The 22279-nt window shown below is 37.1% G+C and overlaps 1 protein-coding gene across 1 annotated transcript in view; it reads left to right on the plus strand.

Moving 5' to 3' along the window:
• LGSN (lengsin, lens protein with glutamine synthetase domain) overlaps positions 1 to 14722 on the plus strand; it is a 29504-nt gene extending 14782 nt beyond the window's left edge. The window contains exons 3-5 of the mRNA XM_004282508.1: positions 1661 to 1858; positions 10979 to 11145; positions 13297 to 14722. Coding sequence (XP_004282556.1) covers positions 1661 to 1858; positions 10979 to 11145; positions 13297 to 14496 — 1565 coding nt within the window. The 3' untranslated portion in view covers positions 14497 to 14722. The remainder of the gene's footprint in view (positions 1 to 1660; positions 1859 to 10978; positions 11146 to 13296) is intronic.
• Positions 14723 to 22279: the final 7557 nt, after the last annotated feature.

Consider the following 22279-nt stretch of genomic DNA (forward strand, 5'->3'; position numbering starts at 1 on the left):
CAGATTATTTTCCATTATAGGTTATTACAAAATATTGAATATTGTTCCCTGTGTTATACAGTAAATCCCTGTTGTTTATGTATTTTATATATAGTGATGTGTATCTGTCAATCTCATACTCCTAATTTTTTCCCTCCCCACTCTCCCCTTCCCCTTTGGTAACCATAAGTTTGTTTCTATGAAAACCGTTAAATCTACTACAGAACCAGTAAGTCCGTTTCTGTTTTGTATATAAATTTGTCTTACTTTTTTAGATTCCACATATAAGTGATTATCATATATTTCTCTTTCTGACTTACTTCACCCAGTAGGATAATCTCTAGGTCCATCCATGTTGCTGCAAATAGCAATATTTCATTTTTGGGGCTGAGTAATATTCCATTTTATATATATATATATACACATACATCACACATACCACACCTTCTTAAACCAATCATCAGTTTATGGACAAGTGGGTTGTTCCCATGTCTTGGCTATTGTAAATAGTGCTGCTATGAACATTGGGGTACATGTATCTTTTTGAGTTAGAGTTTTCATCTCTTCTGGATATATGCCCAGGAGTGGGATTGCTGGAACATATGGTAGCTCTATTTTTATTTTTTTAAGGAACCTACGTACTGCTTTCCATAGTGGCTACACCCATTTACATTTCCACCAAAGGTTTAGGAGGGTTCCCTTTTTTAATCTAGCATTTATTTGTAGACTTTATGGTGATAGCCATTCTGACTGGTGTGAGGTGATACCTTATTGTGGTTTTGATTTGCATTACTCTAATAATTAGTGATATTTGAGCATCCTTTCATGTGCCTGTTGGCCATCTGTATGTCTTCTTTGGAGAAATGTCTATTTCATTTTGATAAAATGGCCATACTACCCAAAGCAATCTGCAGATTTAATGTGATCTCTATCAAATTATCTATGACGTTTTTCACAAAACTAGAACAAATAACTCTAATATCTATATGGAACCATGAAAGACCCAGAATTGCCAAAGCAATACTGAGGAAAAAGAACAAAGCTGGATGTATAACCATCCCAGATTTCAGACAATACTACAAAGCTACAGTTATCAAAACAGCATAGTATTGGCACAAAAGCATCATACAGATCAATGGAACAGAATAGAGAGCCCAGAAATAAATCCACATACCTAAGGTCAATTAATATTTGACAAAGAAGGCAAGAATATACAATAGAGAAGAAACAGTCTCTTCAGCAAGTGGTGTTGGGAAAGTTGGACAGCTGCATGTAAATCAATGAACTTAAAACATTCTCTCACACCATATACAAAAATAAACTCAAAATGGTTTAAAGACCTAAATATAAGACATGACACCATGAAACTCCTAGGAGACATGAATTGTAGCCATATCTTCTTACATCAGTCAATATTTTCTTTAGGCCAAGGCAAAAGAAATAAAAGCAAAAATAAATAAATGGTACGTAATCAAATTTAAAAGCTTTTGCACAGCAAAGGAAACCATCAACAAAACGAAAAGACAACATATGGAATAGGAGAAAATATTTGCAAACAATGAGACCAACAAGAGGTTAATATAAAAAATACACAAACAGTTCATAAAACTCCATATCAAGAAAACAAACAACCTAATCAAAAATGGGCAGAAGACCTTAACATTTTTCTTTATTTCTACAGAAAGGATTAGAAACCAAATGGTGTGTCACAAATTGGGGGATACCAATAAACCAGTCATGGGACCTGGCTCTGCTGAATCTCATTTGTCAGAAGATGACAAGGATTCCAAAGATCAGAAAATAGTGATAAAGCCATTGCCCATCAAAACATCAGTTAACGCTCCTGGTGGTGAATTTCACCCAAACTCCAACTATACTGGTAAGGACTCTGGGACAAACTGGCATATGGGTCTAGTTGCTAATCCCAAATTTGTATTTGAATTAGTGATATTGTGTTGTTGGTTGAAGATGCTAGCCTGAAAGTCAGAACACTTAAAATAATTTATATACCTATCATTTATAAAATGCTTTACAGTTTTCTTTCCCCACTAGGCTGCTCATATGGAAAATGGAGGGGTTGCCATGCATGGTCTCTCAAGTCTTTTCTAAAAGTAAAATTGTTATTATTATTATTTTTTTTTAGATTCTATTCCCATATAGGTCATTACAGAGTGTTGACTATTCACTGTGTTATATGGAAGATTCATATTAGTTACCTATTTTATATATATAGTGTGTATATGTTAATCCTAATTTATCTCTCTCCCTTTTCCCCTTTGGTAAATGTAAGTTTGTTTTCTTCATCTATAACTCAATTTCTGTTTTGTTAATTGGCTCACTTGTACCTTTTTTTTTAAGATTCCACATATAGGATGATATTTATCTTTCTCTGCTCTTTGTACTTCCCTCAGTATGACAATCTCTAGGTCCATCCATGTTGCTGTAAATGGCATTATTTTGTTCTTTTTAATGGCTGAGTAACATTCCACTGCACATATGTACCACATCTTCTTTAACCATTCATCTGTTGATGGACATTTAGGTTGCTTCCTTGTCCTGGCTATTGTAAATAGTGCTGTAATGAACGTTGGGGTGCATGTATCCTTTTGAATTATGGTCTTCTCTGGATATATGCTCAAGAGTGGGATTTCTGGATCATATGGTGGCTCTATTTTTATTTTATTTTTTATATCTTTATTGGAGTATAGTTGCTTTACAATGTTGTGTTAGTTCCTGTTGTACAACAAAGTGAATCAGCTACAAGTATACATATATCCCCATATCCCCTCTATCTTGAGCCTCCATCCCACCCTCCCTAGCCCACCCCTCTAGGTCATCACAAAGCATCGAGCTGATCTCTCTAGGCTATGCAGCAGTTTCCCACTAGCCATCGATTTTACATTTGGTAGTGTATATATGTCAGTGCTACTCTTTCACTTCATCCCAGCTTCCCCCTTCCCACCCCCCATGTTCTCAAGTCCATTCTTTACATCTGTGTCTTTATTTCTGCCCTGCCACTAGGTACACCAGTACCAGTTTTTTTTTTATATTCCATATATGTGCATTAGCATATGGTATTTGTCTTTCTCTTTCAGACTTACTTCACTCTGTATGACAGACTAGGTCCATCTACCTCATTAGAAATAACTCAATTTCTTTCATTTTTATGGCTGAGTAGTATTCCATTGCATATATGTGCCACATTTTCTTTATCCATTCATCCGTTGATGGACATTTAGGTTGTTTCCATGTCCTAGCAATTGTAAATAGTGCTGCAATGAATATTCTGGCACATATCTCTTTTTGAATTATGTTTTTCTCAGGGTATATGCCCAGTAGTGGGATTGCTGGGTCATATGGTGGTTTTACTTTTAGTATTTAAAGGAATCTCCATACTGTTCTCAATAGTGGCTGTATCAATTTACATTCCCACCAACAGTGCAGGAGGGTTCCCTTTTCTCCACACCCTCTCCAGCATTTATTGTTGTAGACTTTTTTGATGATAGTCATTTTAACTGGTGTGAGGTGATACCTCATTGTAGTTTTGAGTTGTATTTCTCTAATAATTAGTGATGTTCAGCATCTTTTCATTTGCCTCTTGGCCATCTGTATTTCTTCTTTGGAGAAATGTCTATTTAGATTGTCCACTCATTTTTAATTGGAATATTTGGTTTTTTGATATTGAGCTGCATGAGCTGTTTGTATATTTTGGAGATTAGTCCCTTGCTGGTTGCTTCGTTTGCAAATACTTTCTCCCAATCTGTGCTTTGTCTTTTCATTTTGCTTATGGTTTCCTTTGTTATGCAAAAGATTTTAAGTTTAATTAGGTCCTATTTGTTTATTTCTGTTTTTATTTTCTTCACTCTCAGAGGTGGATCAAAAAAGATCTTGCTGCAATTTATGTCAGAGAGTGTTCTGCCTATGTTTTCCTCTAAGAGTTTTTCAACATAGTTTTGGAAGTCTTAGCCATGGCAATCAGAGAAGAAAAAGAAGTAAAAGGAATCCAAACTGGAAATGAAGAAGTAAAATTGTCACTGTTTGCAGTTGACATGATACTATATATATAAAATCCTAAAGATGCTACCAGAAAACCACTAACGCTCATCAATTAATTCAGTAAAGTTGCAGGATACAAAATTAATATGCCCAAATCTCTTTCCTATACACTAACAATGAAAGATCAGGAGAAATTAAAGAAACAATCCCACTTACATCAAAAATAATAAAATACTTAGGAGTAAGCCTACCTAAGGAGGCAAAAGATCTGTAGTCAGAAAACTATAAGATACTGATGAAAGAAATTGAAGATGACACAAACAGATGAAGAGATATACCATGTTCTTGTATTGGAGGAACGAATATTGGCAAAATGATTATAGTACCCAAAGTAATCTATATATACAAAGTAATCCCTATCAAATTACCAGTAACATTTCTCACAGAATTAGACAAAATATTTTACAATTGTACAGAGACACAAAAGACCCTGAATAGCCAAGGCTATTATGAGAAAGAAAAATGGAGCTGGAAGAATCAGGCTCCCTGACTTCAGACTACACTACAAAGTTACAGTAATCAAACAGTATGATACTGGCACAAAAACAGAAATATAGATTAATGGAAGAGGATAGAAACCCCAGAGATAAAGCCACACACCTATGGTCACCTAATCTATGACAAAGGAGGCAAGAATATACAATGGAGAAAAGACAAGTCTCTTCAATAAGTGTTGCTGGGAAAACTGGATAGCTACATGGAAAAGACTGAAATTAGCACATTCTCCAACACCATACACAAAAATAAATTCAAAATGAATTAAAGACCTAAATGTAAGACCAGATACTAAAAATTCTGTTATTCTAAATTTATGGGTTATCAATAGTGATATAGCTATTTTGACCTATGAGTGTATTGGTCAAAAATCTGTGGGATCCAAGTGATAGAAAATAATTTTAAACTTATTTATTCCACATAGGAATCCATGATGAAAAGATTGAACAAACAAAGTTTGGAAAGGTAGAAATATAGCAGGGTGTAAGGTTAGAGATACAGTGTCTACCAGGCTACTCTCACTTCTGAAACCAATTTCAAGATTGGGAGTTCCCTAAGACTAACCTTAGTTTTGATAATTAGCTATAAGAACTCACAGAACTCACCGAAGGCTATTATCCTCAAGGTTATGGTTTATTACAATGAAAAAAATACAGATTAAATTCAATTAAGGAAAGGATTCATGATGAAGAGTCCAAGGAAGTTCTAAGCATGGAACTCCCACTTGTCCTCTGCCACTGAAGTCATGAACAACACTATTTTCTTGGCAATGGTGTGTGACAATGTAAATGGAGTATTGCCAACTAGGGAAGCTCACCTTAGTCTTGGTGTGCAGGTCTTTATTGGAGCTCCACAGTCAACTGGTCACACGGCTGACCTCAGTCTCCAGCTCCACTGCGGTCAAGCTGATGCCACATGACTCAATAATAAATGACATTGCTGGACTTTCTAGTGTGGCCAGAGACACAAGGAAAACAAAGACACTCTTGTCAGGCAGGACATTCTAAGGGCTTAGAGATTACCAGTCAGGGCCAAGGGTAAAGGCCAGAGCTCTCTTTGGGCAAGGTTAAATTCTTTACCACACACAGGGCCTAAGAAGGACATAGAGCCTGGGAGTGAACACTGTAAGGATTCCATATATATTAATTTTCTGTTGCCACCATAACAAATTTAGCATTTTAAAAGAACGCAATTCATTATCTCACAGTTCTGTACATCGGAAGTCTAGGTTTGCACAGCTGATTTCTGTACTTCAAGTATGTCAAGGCCAAAATCAAGGTGTTGGCCATCTTAGTTCTTAGCCAGAGATTCTAGGAAACAATACACTTCCAAGATCATTCACATTGTTGGGAGAATCCAGTTCCTTGCAGTCATAGGACTGAGGTTCCTGTTTCCTTGCTGGCTGCCAGCTGGAGTGGCCCTTAGCTCCTGGAAGCCTTTGGTTCTACATCTCTGAGCCAGTGGTGCCTCAGATATTTCTCATGTTTGGAATTTCTCTGAATTCCTCGTCTTCCACACCTCTTTTATGCCTACAGCTGGAGAAAGTTCTCTGCTTTTAAGGGCTCACCTGAATAATACAAGACAATGTCCCTGTTTTAAGGTCCATAACCTTAATTACATCTGCAAAGTCCTGTTTGCCCTGCAGTTTAACATATTCTACATGTTCCAGGGTTTAGGGTGTCAACATCCTCGGGGGCAATTCATACCATCTCTCATGCCTGCATTTCTCTGTGGCTTCATGAATGTCTCTTTCTGTGTTTGGCTTCATGAATTTCTCCATGAAGTGAAGAACATGAGCACTGACAGCCTCCAAGCATCAGGGACTATCAATACAAATGCCACAGGGGCCAGGCAGATAATGCCAATGAGCAAGGCATGCTGGTGAGAAAGTAGTGAGTGCTACTCACTCAGAGACCACATGGCTTGCAAAGTTGTGAATATTTACTATCTGGCCATTTACAGAAAACATTTGCCAACCCATGAATTAGAGGATGCATACATACCCCATTTGAAGGCTACCTCAGAGTTCCAGCCAATGTTTGCTGCAGAGAAATGTTCACCCAGTGTTGCCCAATCTTTCTCTTTTCTCAAGAGAAGGTTGAACTCAAGATTTTTATATGGAATTTTCTGATATTTAACTGTCAGCTAATTTAAAAAAAATTCCAAACACTGGGAAGGCTAATGAGAAAATATCTGCTGATTACACTGGCTCTTTCACAGTTTGTGACCTTTGTTTTATATAGTTTCAGGCATAAAAAAAATGGAATTTACCATTGTTTAGACTCAAGTCAAAATATCTGCGAAAAGAACTGTGTCATGAGTTCTCTTCTCACCAATCAACTATGACCAGGGGTGTGGGTATAATTATTGATTGATTCAACTTGATTAATTCACAGTCTTCTTCTTTGGCCCAGGGCTAGATTTTTTACAGGCCCCAAGTACCAGGAAGTTCACAACTCCAAACAAACCACCAATAAATAATTTCAAAATAAATATAAAAATAAATCTCCAAAATAAGTGTAAGGATTTTCAATGTTGTATTTTCTTCTCTGTAATAACTACTTTGAATTTATTAAAAATATATTTTTTTCAAAGAATAGCTCCCCCTACCCTCGCTTTTTATTGTTTTTGTTTTTGTCCCGGCTTTTATACCAGGTTATTCTGCCATCCTTGTTTTCGAATACTGCTGGGCTAATGTGATGTGGCCAAAGGTGGGGTCACATCTGCATTAACAGTGTGGCTCTCAGAGCAGCCAGGTTGATGAAGGAAAGGAATATGGCAGCCGTCCCTAAGCTGAATGTATTACAGAGTGTACTCTCAAATGCACTTTTCCTCTTTTTTTTTTTTTTTGCTGTATGCGGGCCTCTCACTGTTGTGGCCTCTCCCGTTGCAGAGCACAGGCTCCGGATGCGCAGGCTCAGCGGCCATGGCTCACGGGCCCAGCCACTCTGCGGCACGTGGGATCTTCCCAGACCGGGGCACGAACCCGTGTCCCCTGCATCGGCAGGCGGACTCTCAACCACTGCGCCACCAGGGAAGCCCACACTTTTCCTCTTTTGAAATGAATTTTTTGAAAGCCCAAACACCTATTTAATTTGCCTTTTATAAGTGACCATGGCTTGTTCTCTATAACTGAAACATGTCCTCATTGTCACGGAACATGGACATTTCTCCAAGGCTTTCTAGCTGCTATAGATCTTTGAGGTTTGCTTGGTTTTTCATGTTTTCTTATTTTTCCCCTTAAAAATTCACAGCCATGAAACTTCCTCTATAAAAGCGCATTGATTTAATTTATTAACTCTCTGAGGAGATGGGAAAGGAGAGCACCTCTCAGGAGCCACAGTATAAGTAAAACAAATGAGCCCCTGAACTGGCAAATATCTGTCTTCTCTTCTATCATACACATGTATGCTCTATCATACACATCTAGGAAGGGCTGACCAAAAGTTTTAATTGTAACTAAGAAGTGCAATGTATTTGAAGAAAAGAAAGTCAGACAATTCAGATTAGTTGATGTCATGAAAATGAAATTTGATTGAATAGGGCTCTCATATTTGGTGAAAGAATTAAACTTTTAAATGAAAATTTGATAGGATACATATCAAAATATGTGATGCCAATTTTTACTTTTTAATTAGACAAGGTCAAATCACATGATGTATTAATTACTTAACTAAATAATTAAATCACATTAATTATTAAATTATTAAAGGAATAGCCAGTGAGTGCCTATGATATGCCTGTACTGCTTGGAGGTACTGGGGATACAATAGCAAGTAAGTAAATACATAATAAGTAAGCTCTCCTGGAGCTAACATGCAAGTGGTGAAGACAGTAAACATGTATTACACAACAACATGGCAGGTGGTGATTAGGACCCTGAAGAAAATGGAAACTGGTCAGTATATTATTATGGGCTGAATTGTGTCTCCCCAGAATTCATATGTTGAAGTTCTAACCCCTACTACCTCACAATGTGACTGTATTTGAAGACAGAGTTTTAGAAGAGGTAATTAATGTTGAATGAGTTCTGTAGAATGGGCCCTAATCCAATATGACTGGTGTCCCTATAAGAAGAGATTAGGAAACACACACACAGAGGGAAGACCATGTGAAGAAGATGGCCATCTACAAGCCAAGGAGAGATGTCTTCAGAAGGAAACAACCAATCTTGCTGACACCTTGGTCTTGGACTTCTACTCTCCAGAACTGTAAGGAAATAAATTTCTGTTTAAGCCTCCTGGTCTATGGTATTTGTTATGGCAGCCCTAGCAAACTAATATATGCACTCACTGTCCAGCCACAGTGCAACTTGGTGATGTTAGAGAGAATCAGTGGTTGGACCTGTCCACATTGTGATCAAATCTCACAGAATTAATACTTCAGATGGCTATGTTATTTTTCCCCAGCACTTTCACCATGATAAATTATCCCACCTTTGCATTTGGTGGCATGTTTATTGTCTATAGCTTCCTCACTCAATAACATAAAGCTCTCTAAGGGTGCCCAACCTTTTTCTGGCTGCCCCTATAATATATGTGCAGTATAAATAGTATGTGGTAACAAAAAAAAATCTATATTGAGTGGATAAACCTTTTTCTTATTTTAAAATAACACTCATTTATTGTAGTAACTGTAGATGATACAGATAAGGCAAAGAACTAATGACTACCTGTGATTGTATTATTGGTGAACCAGTAAAATGACTATTCTTTTAATAGGAGATGTCTTCTGATTTTTTTATGTTATTAATATATTTATGGTTTACATGTAATTGCTTATTAGGTTTAGAATACTGATTATCTGAAATTTTCCATATTTTAAAATGCCTATAAATTTTATTTTCTTTAAGGAGAATTATTCATCTTGGGCAGAACACCCAATACTTCAGAATAAGTTTGGGAACACAGCAACTGATAATTTGACATAAAACACTGTAACTGCTACAGCTTAATTGTTTCTGTTAAATGGAAGGTAGTTATAAAGCCTATGGAGCATGAGAGCAGCCAAATTTATCAGTGACGGGACAGCATCCCTAATATATTTGCATAGGTAGAACCAGTCATTGCATAGGTAGAACCAATCAAATGACTACATGTGCTTCATGTACTTAAAATCTACTTAATCTGTGTTTTTAAACTGTCAATCTTTATGTTTTAAAAGCCTAATTATATCTCAAAAAATGATACTCAAGCATCACTTTAAAATTACAGCTGTTCAACATCAGTGATGTGACAGATTGATGGGTATTCAGATTCAGACATGATCATGGTACCATTTACCAGGGTTAGAGTAATTGTGCTCACTTGATGCATTTAAGAAACATTGATATGGTGCTTACTGTCTGCCAAGAACTGTTAAATAACTTGTTTAATCATCATAACAAGCCTATGAAATAGGTAATATTGTGTCAGTGAGAAAGCTGAGACACATAAGAAAGCTGAGATAAGGAAAGTTGCCAGGGCAAAGGCAGGATTTGTAGGGAGGCAGATGAGCTTCAGTGTTTTTGCTGAATGACTACAATCTGCTGCGTCTCCTAAAAGTCAGACAGTAGCCAACATCTATGATGTGTACTGTGTGCCCGATCCTTCTATACACTTTAGATTCATTCAGTCACTTTATGGTATTGAGCCACCCACCCAGAATCAAAAGGTCTGGGTTCCAGTTTCGATTTTGGTGATGGACTGAGAGCGTGATTCAGGGAACCTGGTTGTACTTCTCTGGGACTTAAGCTACTGAGTTGGTTGAATTAGATGTTATCTCCAGTCTCTTCTAACTCTAGAGTTTTAGAATTTGTAGACTATCTTAAAAGTCTTGAAAAAAACTTCTTTTTAAGTTTTCTAGTTTTTAAAAATGGAGTACTCAGTCTAGATTTTTCATCTCCTACACTCTCATTCTTGGAAAACACTTTTATATGCTCATTTATACAAGTTTTAAATTTGACAGAGATGTAGATGTCTTAGATTCAGATGCCGTTATAAAGATATAAAGCTCTTTTGGCAAAGAAAATGAAACAAAAAAGCAAACCCACAGAAAATAAAACAAACAAATAATTTTACCTTTAATCATACAGGAACTTTTTATTTGGGTAAAACCAGTTAGTTCAAGAAACTTAAAGTCTCTTTGATGATACTCATCTATATACAGCCTTATATGGTGCCAAAATAGTGATGTAAATACATTCTAATTTCCATAAGCAAAGACATTTTCAGTAAGTGCTTACATATAATATTACTATTTACTTAAGCAAATAGAGTTAACCTTCACCTTGTCCCAGGTGATAATCTCTTAGACTGTTTAGAGACAATGTTCTCAGGAATAAGCCAAAGACATGGAAACATATGATGCTTTTGTTAATGATCATAATGACTAATTCACTATTCTCTAGCCTCATTTTACTTCGCAGTTCATCATGATCTAATGATTTAGACCATTTTTTATTTTACAGATAACACTGGGAACAGCACTCAAATTCCTACTGCACCTCAACTCTCCTCTAGAATGAAACACATTAAACAAGAGATGGCCAAAAATCACCTTCAGTTTGTGCGATTTGAAGCAACAGACCTCCATGGTGTATCCCGGTCTAAGAGTATCCCTGCACAATTTTTCCAAGTGAGTTTTGCAAGTAGAGTTATGATTGAATATAATTTCATTCAATTCATTTGCAAGCAAATGGTCCTTATTGCTCTTTCTTATTTTATTGTAACCCATACAGCAATTCTAGTTGAAAACCAATCATTCATTTTGTTTCTTTCCTTGCCACTCCCCAGACACATTATTGTTCCCCTAAGAGCTGAATGTATACTTTCAGCTCCCAAACAGCAATTCATTTACCCAATATAAATATAAAACTAATTAAGACTGGTAAATTTCATCCTTCAGCCTTGAATAATTTCACTACTTTTTTCTCTTATCGCAATTATGAAGATTATAATTTGTTTGATATAAGAAAATTACAACAGAAGACCTAGGAGTAAAAACAAAGAGAAAAATAAGATTAAATAGAATTTTCTAGATAAAAAGTATATCCCTTTTAGCTTCTAATTCTGATAAGAATATATCCTATTTTTGTTGGATGACAATAAATATTATTAAGTTCTCAAAAATAGTGATATCAAGAAATATGATATTTTTAGATATGTTTTGAGATTTTCTGAGTATTTTTCAGTTTATGTCATGTATTTACTTTAATAACTGACTTACTGTGTTACTGAAACATCATTTCTTAGGAAGGGACATCAGTATTATATACAAAAGTATGAAAATTAAGCATCCTCTAAGATTATTGTTTAAATATATCTTACTTATTACTTCAATATCAAATTGTAATTTTTCTCATTTGCTTTATATTGGGAAAAATTGGGCATCTTCAAAACATTTTTTAAAGAATTCCAAAAGATTCAAATCTGTTTCTTCAAAAATTCTTTAGATCTGCCTGCACACACACACACACACACACACACACACACACACACACGAAGTTTATGTATATAGGTCCTTGAGTAGGTTGAAAATTAAGCAGGCGCTGAATAAACAGTGCTTGACTTACTCAACTTTACTACTGGCAAAAGCAGATTTGGATCATCCAGGTCAAATGGCACTTGGAAATGTGCAGAGATGGTGGAAAGTGAAGGAGGAAGTGGCTCACCGACACCTGCAGAAGAGTCGCTTCTGCGAGCATCAGCCCTTCCTCATTAGCCACCCTGTTTGAGATTTGGAAGTAATATAACAACCAATTTGGCTTGCAGAATGTGAGTAGGTTTTGTTAACCTCACGGTGTTCACTGACATCATAGGAACCAAACTTTACAGTCAGCTTTTTCTCCACCCATTAATGGAAACGTCAACACATGAAACCTTATTGATATTCCTACTACACAATTTCTACATTTTTATGTGCCTGTTCAACTTTATAACTTCATTATTTCCCTGTTGTAGGGCACATAGAAAAGTTAAATAAAAGTTAAATCCATTGAACCCAAGAGGTATTTGACTAGAAAGTGCCTTAGCAATGATCTACTCTAACACTTCTGTTTCACAGATATGGAGGCTGAGGCACATAACATAGTTCTGTGACCTGCTTAACTTCACACAAGGAATTAATGACAGAGTTAGGACTGCTGACTTGAAGGCTGCAACATTTTGGAAACTATAACATAGGTCCACATTCACGGGCAAGGTTTCTGGAACTCTGCGCCTGTGAGGTAGTTTGTTCGTTAGTGTGTTGTAAAGGTGAGTGAAGAGAGGAGTGCAGCTGTCAGCAGTCCTGGCTCTTCTGTCCTGTGTGTCCCGGGTGTGACAACAGTCAGCTCTCTGAGAAAGACTGAGGATTCTTTACTGTAGACTTTGGAGAGTCAATTACCTGTGGGGATTACAATAGAATAAGCCTTATCTGAAGTATTAGCCACTACGCCACATGATAAAAAGTGCTTTAAAAAATATTTTTGGTTATGAGCAGTTCAAATAATTCTGTTAGGTTTTACCTTTGTCATTTGCTATAGACATTTTCTTTATCATTATAGCTTTTCTTTATGAGTGCTGTTTTCATGAACATGAGCATATAAAGTCTCCAAGGCTAAAGCTATTAAGACTTGTTTATAAATTACCTTTGGGGGTTCTATTTTAAACTATTTAAAATTTATCTGATACTAAGCTAGCTTTAACCAACAGATGTTAAACATTTTTTTCTCGTTCTCCCACCCCCAACGTTTTTGTCTGTTTTCAAGTTTCAAAACTTGATTGCTCTATCCTTTAACTTCTTTAGGAAAAAGTGATCCATGGCGTTTACATGCCCCGAGGTTATCTAGAATTGATACCAAATCCTAAGGACAATGAAGTGGATCACATAAGAGCAACATGTTTTAATAGTGACATAGTCCTGATGCCAGAGCTATCGACCTTCAGAGTTTTGCCGTGGGCCGAGAGGACAGCAAGGGTGATCTGTGACACGTTCACTGTGACTGGCGAGCCTCTGCTGACTTCCCCAAGGCACATCGCAAAGAGGCAGCTGAGCCAGCTGCAGGACTCTGGCTTCTCCCTGTTCTCTGCCTTCATCTATGATTTTTGTACTTTTGGTGTACCCGAAATTATCAATTCAAAGACCATATCTCTTCCTGCCTCAGCATTGCTAAATGACCACGACCAGCCTTTCATCCAGGAACTCGTGGATGGGTTGTATCACACTGGGGCCACTGTTGAGAGCTTTTCCTCCTCTACCAGGCCTGGCCAGATGGAAATCTGCTTTCTGCCCGAATTTGGCATCAGTTCAGCTGATAATGCATTTACCTTTAGAACAGCTGTCAAAGAAGTGGCAAGGAAATATAATTACATCACCAGCTTTTTCATTGAGACTGGATTCTGCAATTCAGGAATTTTGTCTCATAGTCTCTGGGATGTCGATGGAAAGAAAAACATGTTCTGTAGCAGTTCTGGAATGGAGCAGCTCACGACCACTGGGAAAAAATGGTTGGCAGGTCTCTTGAAGCACTCTGCTGCTCTCAGCTGCTTGATGGCTCCCGCTGCTAGCTGCCGGAAGCGCTATTTCAAGGACAGTAAAGACCTGAAGGAGAGTGTGCCGACAACGTGGGCATACAACGATAACAGCTGTGCTTTTAATATCAAGTGCCATGGTGAGAAAGGCACCAGAATAGAAAATAAGCTGGGCTCAGCCACGGCAAACCCTTACCTGGTGCTGGCTGCCACTGTGGCTGCAGGCTTGGATGGACTTCAAAGAAACGATGGTGTTTTGGCTGCTCCAGAGGATGGCACAGACCTTCATCAGCCCAAATTTTCTGAGATCCCTTTGAAACTAGAAGATGCCCTCATGGCACTGGAGGAAGATCAATGTCTGAGACAGGCTCTAGGGGAAACTTTTATTCGATATTTTGTTGCCATGAAGAAATATGAGTTGGAAAGTGAAGAAACAGATGCTGAGAGAAATAAATTCTTAGAGTATTTTATTTAGTGTGAAACCCTTGACTGTTCCTTTAGCGATGTGAGTTTTACTTAAGTAATTGATCTGCCAGAAAGAAAAGATTTGGATTTTTGCAACAACAACAAGACTACAAATGCTTTCTCTCTTTTTGGTCCCCATGGAGTATTTGACAGATGAAGTGGGGTTGCTGAGAGGATTCTGATTCAGAAACAAACAATAAAGTTGTGGTGCAGCTGTGATGTGAAAACCCAGCAAACCTTGTCACTCGGTGGTCATTGCCTCTGCATATGTTGACCTAGATACGAATATTCAGTTTTGTGGGAGCAACCAATATATTCACACAATTAAAAAGACTTAAGAATTAGAATGCAAAATTTAAATAACTATAAAAAATGAAATAATTTCAAATATACACATAGGTTGTGACTGCCAGGAAAACAAAGGTATTTGCTAATATAATCTCACTCATCAAGGCATTCTGAAGGTCTATTTTGCAAGCATCATTGTGACGCTTCTAAATGATTTAATTAAGTTTTACAAAAATATGTCATGATGACAAGTTAGCAGAAGTTTTCACATATGTCCCTTCTCTTTCTACCCTTTGTCACCAGTTCCTAAAAGGCCAAGGAATTTCAAGGCTGTAATGTCCACTAGAAACAAATCCACAAGAAATAGATTTTGAGCTGGGAACAATGAGGTCAAATATTTAAAAGTAGTGAAAATGTTTCTTTAAACAGTATCTCATATAGAAGCCATATTCATAAAATGCGGATGGAATGGGGATGGGCTGTGGTGGGTGGGCTCTGCCTGGTTTGTACCACTCTTTGAAACTGGAGATTTCAAAGATACCTCTGGTGCTTTGTGGAGCATGAAAGCAACTGCCTTGATAACCAGGGCAATGCTTTCAGCTAAAATTGTCTTTAAATTACTGAGTCTCCTGCCCACAGAAGTTGGTATCTCCCCAGAGAATCTTAAATGTTCTAGACCTTTGTGTGAATGAGATACTATTGTAACTATCACCAAAGTTTAGCTTCTTTCGGGAGGAAATTCAAAATCCACTTACTAGCAAATAAAAACCCTATTCCACTGCTTAGAATCAAATAGGAGATTTTATGTTCAATTAAAAACAACTGTGGTCTCAGTTGAGCGAGCAAACATGCAGGCACAGGATTAGAATATGGCTCAGATCCTCCTAATTCAAATCCATGGTACTCAGTAGCTTTAATACTGAAAGTCAGACTGTCTTCTTCTAATTGCTCACCCTCTTTCCTTTGAGCATGGAAACTCTAGGGAACTTCCTTCAAGGACAGATTCTCCATTCCCTGTCCTTTCCCCATCCTTCTGCCCTCACCTTCCTGCCGACTAACCTGCAGGTGATGTGGCCAGAGTGATGCACTGAGGAATGGAGCTGCACAGGATAGTAACGGGGTGGAAGCTTTGTCCTGTGGGCAGAGCACACTTTGCCCACATTCAGATTTTTACTTCTATCTCCTTTAAGGCACCATGAGTTTGGGTCTTCGTTACTTGGACAAAAATCACCTTTCTTGCTTGTGTGTGAGTGTGATTGTATGTGTGTGTGTGTGTGTGTGTGTGTCTGAGTGTGTGTGGGGAAAATGTGAGGGATTTGGGGATGAAAGAATAAAGGTAAAAGAACCAGAGAAAGATCAGTTCCTCAACCTTTCTATTCTAGGAGAATCTGAATTAGAGGGATTCACACATGCAAAAAAGTTACATTGTCACCCACCCTAACAGAGCTGTATAGACCTGTACAGCAAAGAGTGTTTCCCACCCTTCAGTTCTACAAGGATCGAGTCTTTAGCCACTGCAGTCACTGACCAACAGTGTACCCCAGAAAGAATTCAGGATGAAAAACAGGATGAAATGTGCTTTGGAAAAACAGGCCTTTAGACAGTGAGATGCATATCTGAGGAAGAATTTTAATGAACCCAGATTCTTGTATCTTCCCATGCATAGAAAAGCACTAAAATCATTAACTGAACTACCTTTTCATTGTGACTAGAGATAATCTTTTACTGAGATGTATGCTTGGTTGACTGCCCTTATTCCTTAGCCCAAAGTCATGTATATCCTGGCTCCTTCCCCACTTCTTTGGAGCAGTTCCTCAGAGCTGTCTGAGAGGCTGTCTCCCAGGCTACAGTCCACAGTAAGACCCTGAATAAAACTTAAACTCACAGATCTTACATTGTGCCTTTTTCTTTCAGACCCCTTATGCACCTAATGTGCCTTCATGACACGTGTCTAGTGCTTTGGCTTAGTTTTACCACAATGTGTAAAAGATGGCATAAAAACTCTGTTAATCAAGGTGTTTGTAGCCTTTTTTTCTCCTGGAATATGATATTAGCAAAATAACTTTAAAAACCCACAATATTCAGGATGGCAGTGTGAGGGAATTATGTAACTGGGAACGCTATCATCGGTGTTCAGTATACAGTAGTGAGTTGACAGAAAATATTCAGTCATGTGTTACCAATCGGTTTATAATATAAACTGGTGTGGCAATCTTCACAGAGATTTCCTTTAGGGTGTTCTGATGTATATATTCTTGCTTTTAAAGGCAAACCAAAAATAAACATTGGCTAAGAGAGTTCAGAGCTAAAGAAAAATTGGAGTAGACGTACAAATTCTGTTGTATGTTTCTTTCCTATTTATCCATTCACAGGCTTTTTATTTTTGAAGGGACTTTCTCTGATGCTTCTACTGTCTTAGTCTAGGTTAAGAGGGCCAAGCAGTCATTCAACAGCATCTATTGGACATCTGTTGTGTGCTAAGCCTTTTGCTGGGACTCACAGTTCTAGGGGAGACCAAGACAAATATGAGCAGACAATGAAAGGGTTTGGGATCTGTGTATTTTAAACAGAACAGCAAGAATTTTTTGTAGCCCTAATACTGAAAAAACTAGTTAGAAGGCTGCACTTTAGCTGGAAAAGGATACTTTATGAATCTCTTCACGAAATTACTCCTTTATTTTCAATTACTATAATTGTTCTAATCAAAGATTAGGGGAAATGTGATTACTGAATTTAAGGCTGATTGTTAAGTGAGTACCCATTAGAAGTATAAACTAAAGACTATAATAAGGCAAGGAAAGAAATATCAGTATCATAGTAGGAAGCTTCTGTTTTCAAGGACATTTTATGATCTAAAATTTCATTTTACAGTGATTGTCTGAATAACAACAAAGCTTGAAATACTTATTTGAAGGCAATGAGAGATTTAAAGACTTTAATATGAATAAAAATTGAAAGCACATAGTAAAGTCTGAACTTATCAGTGACACATAACAGTTTACTGACATATCCTCAGTCAACTGTTTGACAAAATAGGTTACCAATATATTTGTAATATGGATATTATGGGGCAATACCTTTAATCTTGGGTTTCCAATTACAGGTGTTAAAACCTGTATCTCTAAACGTTACATATGTGCACTGTGCCTTGTATCTTCCCTGTTAAAACTCTTCTCATATTGCCTATAATTAGTAGTTTACATGACAGATTTTCTAATTAGAATATGAGTTCCAAGAAGGAAGGGCACAGATCTTGTTCATATTTATATTTTTTATTCCTTGCAGATATTCTGAAATTCAATAACTGTTTAACCAGTCAATCGATTGATCAAACAGCTTATATGCTATAGGCATAATACAGTTCTATAGTATAGTATAATACTCTCACACACATGCACATACCCAGAGAGAGTGAGAAATAAAGATGGGGAAAACTGAAAGAATCAGTGATTTGTTATTGGCCCTAAAATTCCTGCAATTAGGTGAACTTCTTTAGCTTCCTCTGTTTTCAGAAACTCATGTGTAAACACTATTTGATCAGCTTGATGGGGATCATAAAAAACAGATCAGGGTGGAATAGTCATGCTTATTTGCCGAGCAGAACCCTTCAATGGCTTTCTTTTTTTTTTTTTTTCTTTTTTAACATCTTTATTGGAGTATAATTGCTTTACAATGGTGTGTTAGTTTTGGATGTATAACAAAGTGAATCAGCTATACATAGATATATGTTCCTATATCTCTTCCCTCTTGAGTCTCCCTCCCTTCCACCCTCCCTATCCCACCTGGCTGCTTCCCACTAGCTATCTATTTTATGTTTGGTAGTGTATATATGTCCATGACACTCTCTCACTTTGTCACAGCTTACCCTTCCCCCTCCCCATATTTTCAAGTCCATTCTCTAGTAGGTCTGTGTCTTTACTCCTGTCTTACCCCTAGGGTCTTCACGACCTTTTTCTCTTTTTTTGTTTAGATTCCATATATATGTGTTAGCATATGGTATTTGTTTTTCTCTTTCTGACTTACTTCACTCTGTATGACAGACTCTAGGTCCATCCACCTCCCTACAAATAACTCAATTTCGTTTCTTTTTATGTTTGTGGAATTTCCCTCCTTTTGTCTCCTGTCTTGCAAGGTAGAAGTCAGAACCTCACCTCCAGTTTCTGTCACAGCTATGGTACAAAGACTGTCAATCAGATGCAATCATTCAACCTTTGTGGACTCCATTCTGGGTAAGCCTGAGGGAGGCCACGGTGGCAAGAGTCCCAGGGGCAGCATCCTTGGACTCTTGTCACTCTGGCCTCCCTCAGGCTTACCCAGGGATAATGTATCCATAATGTTACAGAAACATTAACTGCATTATGTGATGTGTGAAATTACTCTGGGTTTTTTTTTAACATCTTTATTGGAGTATAATTCCTTTACAATCATGTGTTAGTTTCTGCTTTATAACAAAGTGAATCAGCTATACATATACATATATCCCCATATCTCCTCCCTCTTGCGTCTCCATCTCCCTCCCACCCTCCCTATCCCACCCCTCTAGGTGGTCACAAAGCACCGAGCTGGATTACTCTGCCAGTGTTAGTCGCTTAGGGCCTCTCAGAGCAGTCAGACATATCTTCCAAACCTGATTTTCTGACCTTCCCAGATTCTGTGAATTATCTAATATCTTTTAATACATTCCTTGTCTGCTTAAGCTAGCTAGAATTTGCAAAAAGTATCCTGACTGAAAACAGTCTATGAAAGGACACAGAAAGAGCAAGACACTTTGATAAGGGGGAAGGGGGAAAGCAGGGAGTGCTCTTTAATCAGAAAAGTAGGAACAAGTTAATGTTTATATTAGATGTAGATTTGTACCAGTTTATTAAGCTACATCACACTGGTGCTTTCTCGTTCGCTGCCTTATTTGATGCTCCCTACAATTTCATGAGAATAGTATGCTCATTATTTTAATAGGAAGAGATGTAAGACTCAGAGAAGTTAAGTGTGGAGACAATTGGCAGGTGAATCCAGGCCCCACACTTTGAGTCTCATGGTCTCCGTGCTACACACCGAAACACCATTCACTGTAGAGTTCCAGCAGAGTCACTAAAAAGAATGTTATGTTTCAATTTTAAGGCTTCTGGGCACCAACAGGTAGGTTCTTTAGCTAGATAACTAAATAATTGGACCTTTTCTTTTTTGTTAATATGTACTTCAATTTAAAGTAGTTTCACTAAGTTTTATTCAATGTGTTTGACTACAAACAAATCTCAGCAAACCAGATGTGGGATTGTTCAGGTAATAGCTATCTGCCAGCTACTCCACACAGGCCAGAAAATCTCATCAAAAAGGAAGATCATGCTATAACAGCATTTATATTACATTCAGAACTTTTCTCAGAGAAGAATAGTAATTTAAGCCATAAAATTTTTTATCATTTTTTGAATATAAAAATACCTGGTTGAAATCCTTAAGTCCCTGGGATTTAAACTGAAATTATTTTGTTCCACCTTCAGAAATCTTCCTTGACAAGAAATCTGCATTCACTGAGGGCATAATATATTTGATACTTCTCTATGTCTGCTTAAGGAATAACACATAAGAACGTACATTGATGTTTTTTTTTAAAAAACAGGCAGCTTACCTGAAGGGAAAAGGTATAAATTAAAGTGAATTGACTAGAACCTAGCACACAATGAGAGTTTTTTTCTTTTCTTTCCTTTTTAGAGTTTTTCCTTTTAAGGTCAATATGATCAGTTGATTCATCACCAATCATCAGGATCACTTCACACCTGTCAGAATGGCTATTATCAAAAAGGCAACAAATGTTGGCAAGTATACGGAGAAAAGGAAACCCTCATGCATTGTTGGCGGGAATGTAAATCGGTGCAGCTACTGTGGAAAACAATATGGAGATTCCTCAGTAAATTAAGAATAGAACTACCTTATGATCCTGCAATTCCACTCTTGGGTATTTTTCCAAAGAAAATGAAAACATGAATTTGGAAAGATATATGCACCCCTATGTTCATTGCAGCATTATTTGTAAATAGCTTGGCTATTTGTAAATAGCCAAGACATGGAAGCAACCTAAGTGCTCATGAATAGATGAATAGATGTAGAAGATGTGGTATATATATACAATGGGATGTTACTCAGCCATAACAAAGAATGAAATCTTGCCATTTGTGACAACATAGATGGACCTAGAGGGTATAATTCTAAGTGAAATAAATTGGACAAAGACAAATCCTGTATGACTTAACTTATATGTGAAATTTAAAAATGCAAAACAAATGAACAAACATAACTAAACAGAATCAGAGGTATAGATACAGTGAACAAATAGATGGTTGCCAAAAGGGAGAAGTGGGGGCTTGAGAGAAATAGGTGAGGGAGATTAAGAGGTACAAATTTCCAGTTGCAAAATAAATAATTCATGAGTATGAAGTGTACAGTGTAGGAGATATAGTCAATAGCTATGTAATACATTAGTATGGTGACATATCATAACTAGAGTTATCATGATGATCATTTTGAAATGTACAGAAATATCGGATCACTATGTTGTGTACCAGGAACTAATGTCCTGCTGTGGGTCAATTATACTTGAAAAATAAACAATGTATTAAAATACTAATAACATATGCATTTACAATCACAGGGCTTACCTGTGAATATATTTAAGTCTACAGATATTAAGTACAGGCTCAATATCAGTGGGGAGAGGAGAGAGGAACATTGAACATATTTAATATTACTGACATCTATGGGTATATTCAAGAGCCAGTAGAAATATGAAACTATGGAAACACTACATGCATTATGGGATGCCTGAAATTAATCCAGGTTTTAAAAATTCTGGATTACTCTGCAATGCATTTGGAATAAATAGTCTGAAAAGGACTAAGAAAGAAATATTTACTATTTAACAAACCATGAAAGGATAAAAAAATCTAGCTATAATTTGTTACTTATTTGGAGGTTGATGTAAATGAATCAGATTATAAAAACCTCTAAAACATCTACAAATTAAATAAATTTTACAAAGTGCTAAATTCCTTTCTTTTTTTCTTAACATCTTTATTGGAGTATAATTGCTTTACAACGGTGTGTTAGTTTCTGCTTTATAACAAAGTGAATCAGTTATACATATATATATATGTCCCCATATCTCTTCCCTCTTGTGTCTCCCTCCCTATCCCACCCCTCTAGGTGGTCACAAAGCACCGAGCTGATCTCCCTGTACTATGCGGCTGCTTCCCACTAGCTATCTATTTTACATTTGGTAGTGTATATATGTCCATGCCACTCTCTCACTTCGTCCCAGCTTACCCTTCCCCCTCCCCATATCCTCAAGTCCATTCTCTAGTAGGTCTGTGTCTTTATTCCTGTCTTAACCCTAGGTTCTTCATGACAATTTTTTTTTTTAGATTCCATATATATGTGTTAGCATATGGTATTTGTCTTTCTCTTTCTGACTTACTTCACTCTGTATGACACACTCTAGGTCCATCCATCTC

This window comes from Orcinus orca, chromosome 12 (genome assembly GCF_937001465.1).
Source record: "Orcinus orca chromosome 12, mOrcOrc1.1, whole genome shotgun sequence".
Classification (NCBI taxonomy): domain Eukaryota; kingdom Metazoa; phylum Chordata; class Mammalia; order Artiodactyla; family Delphinidae; genus Orcinus; species Orcinus orca.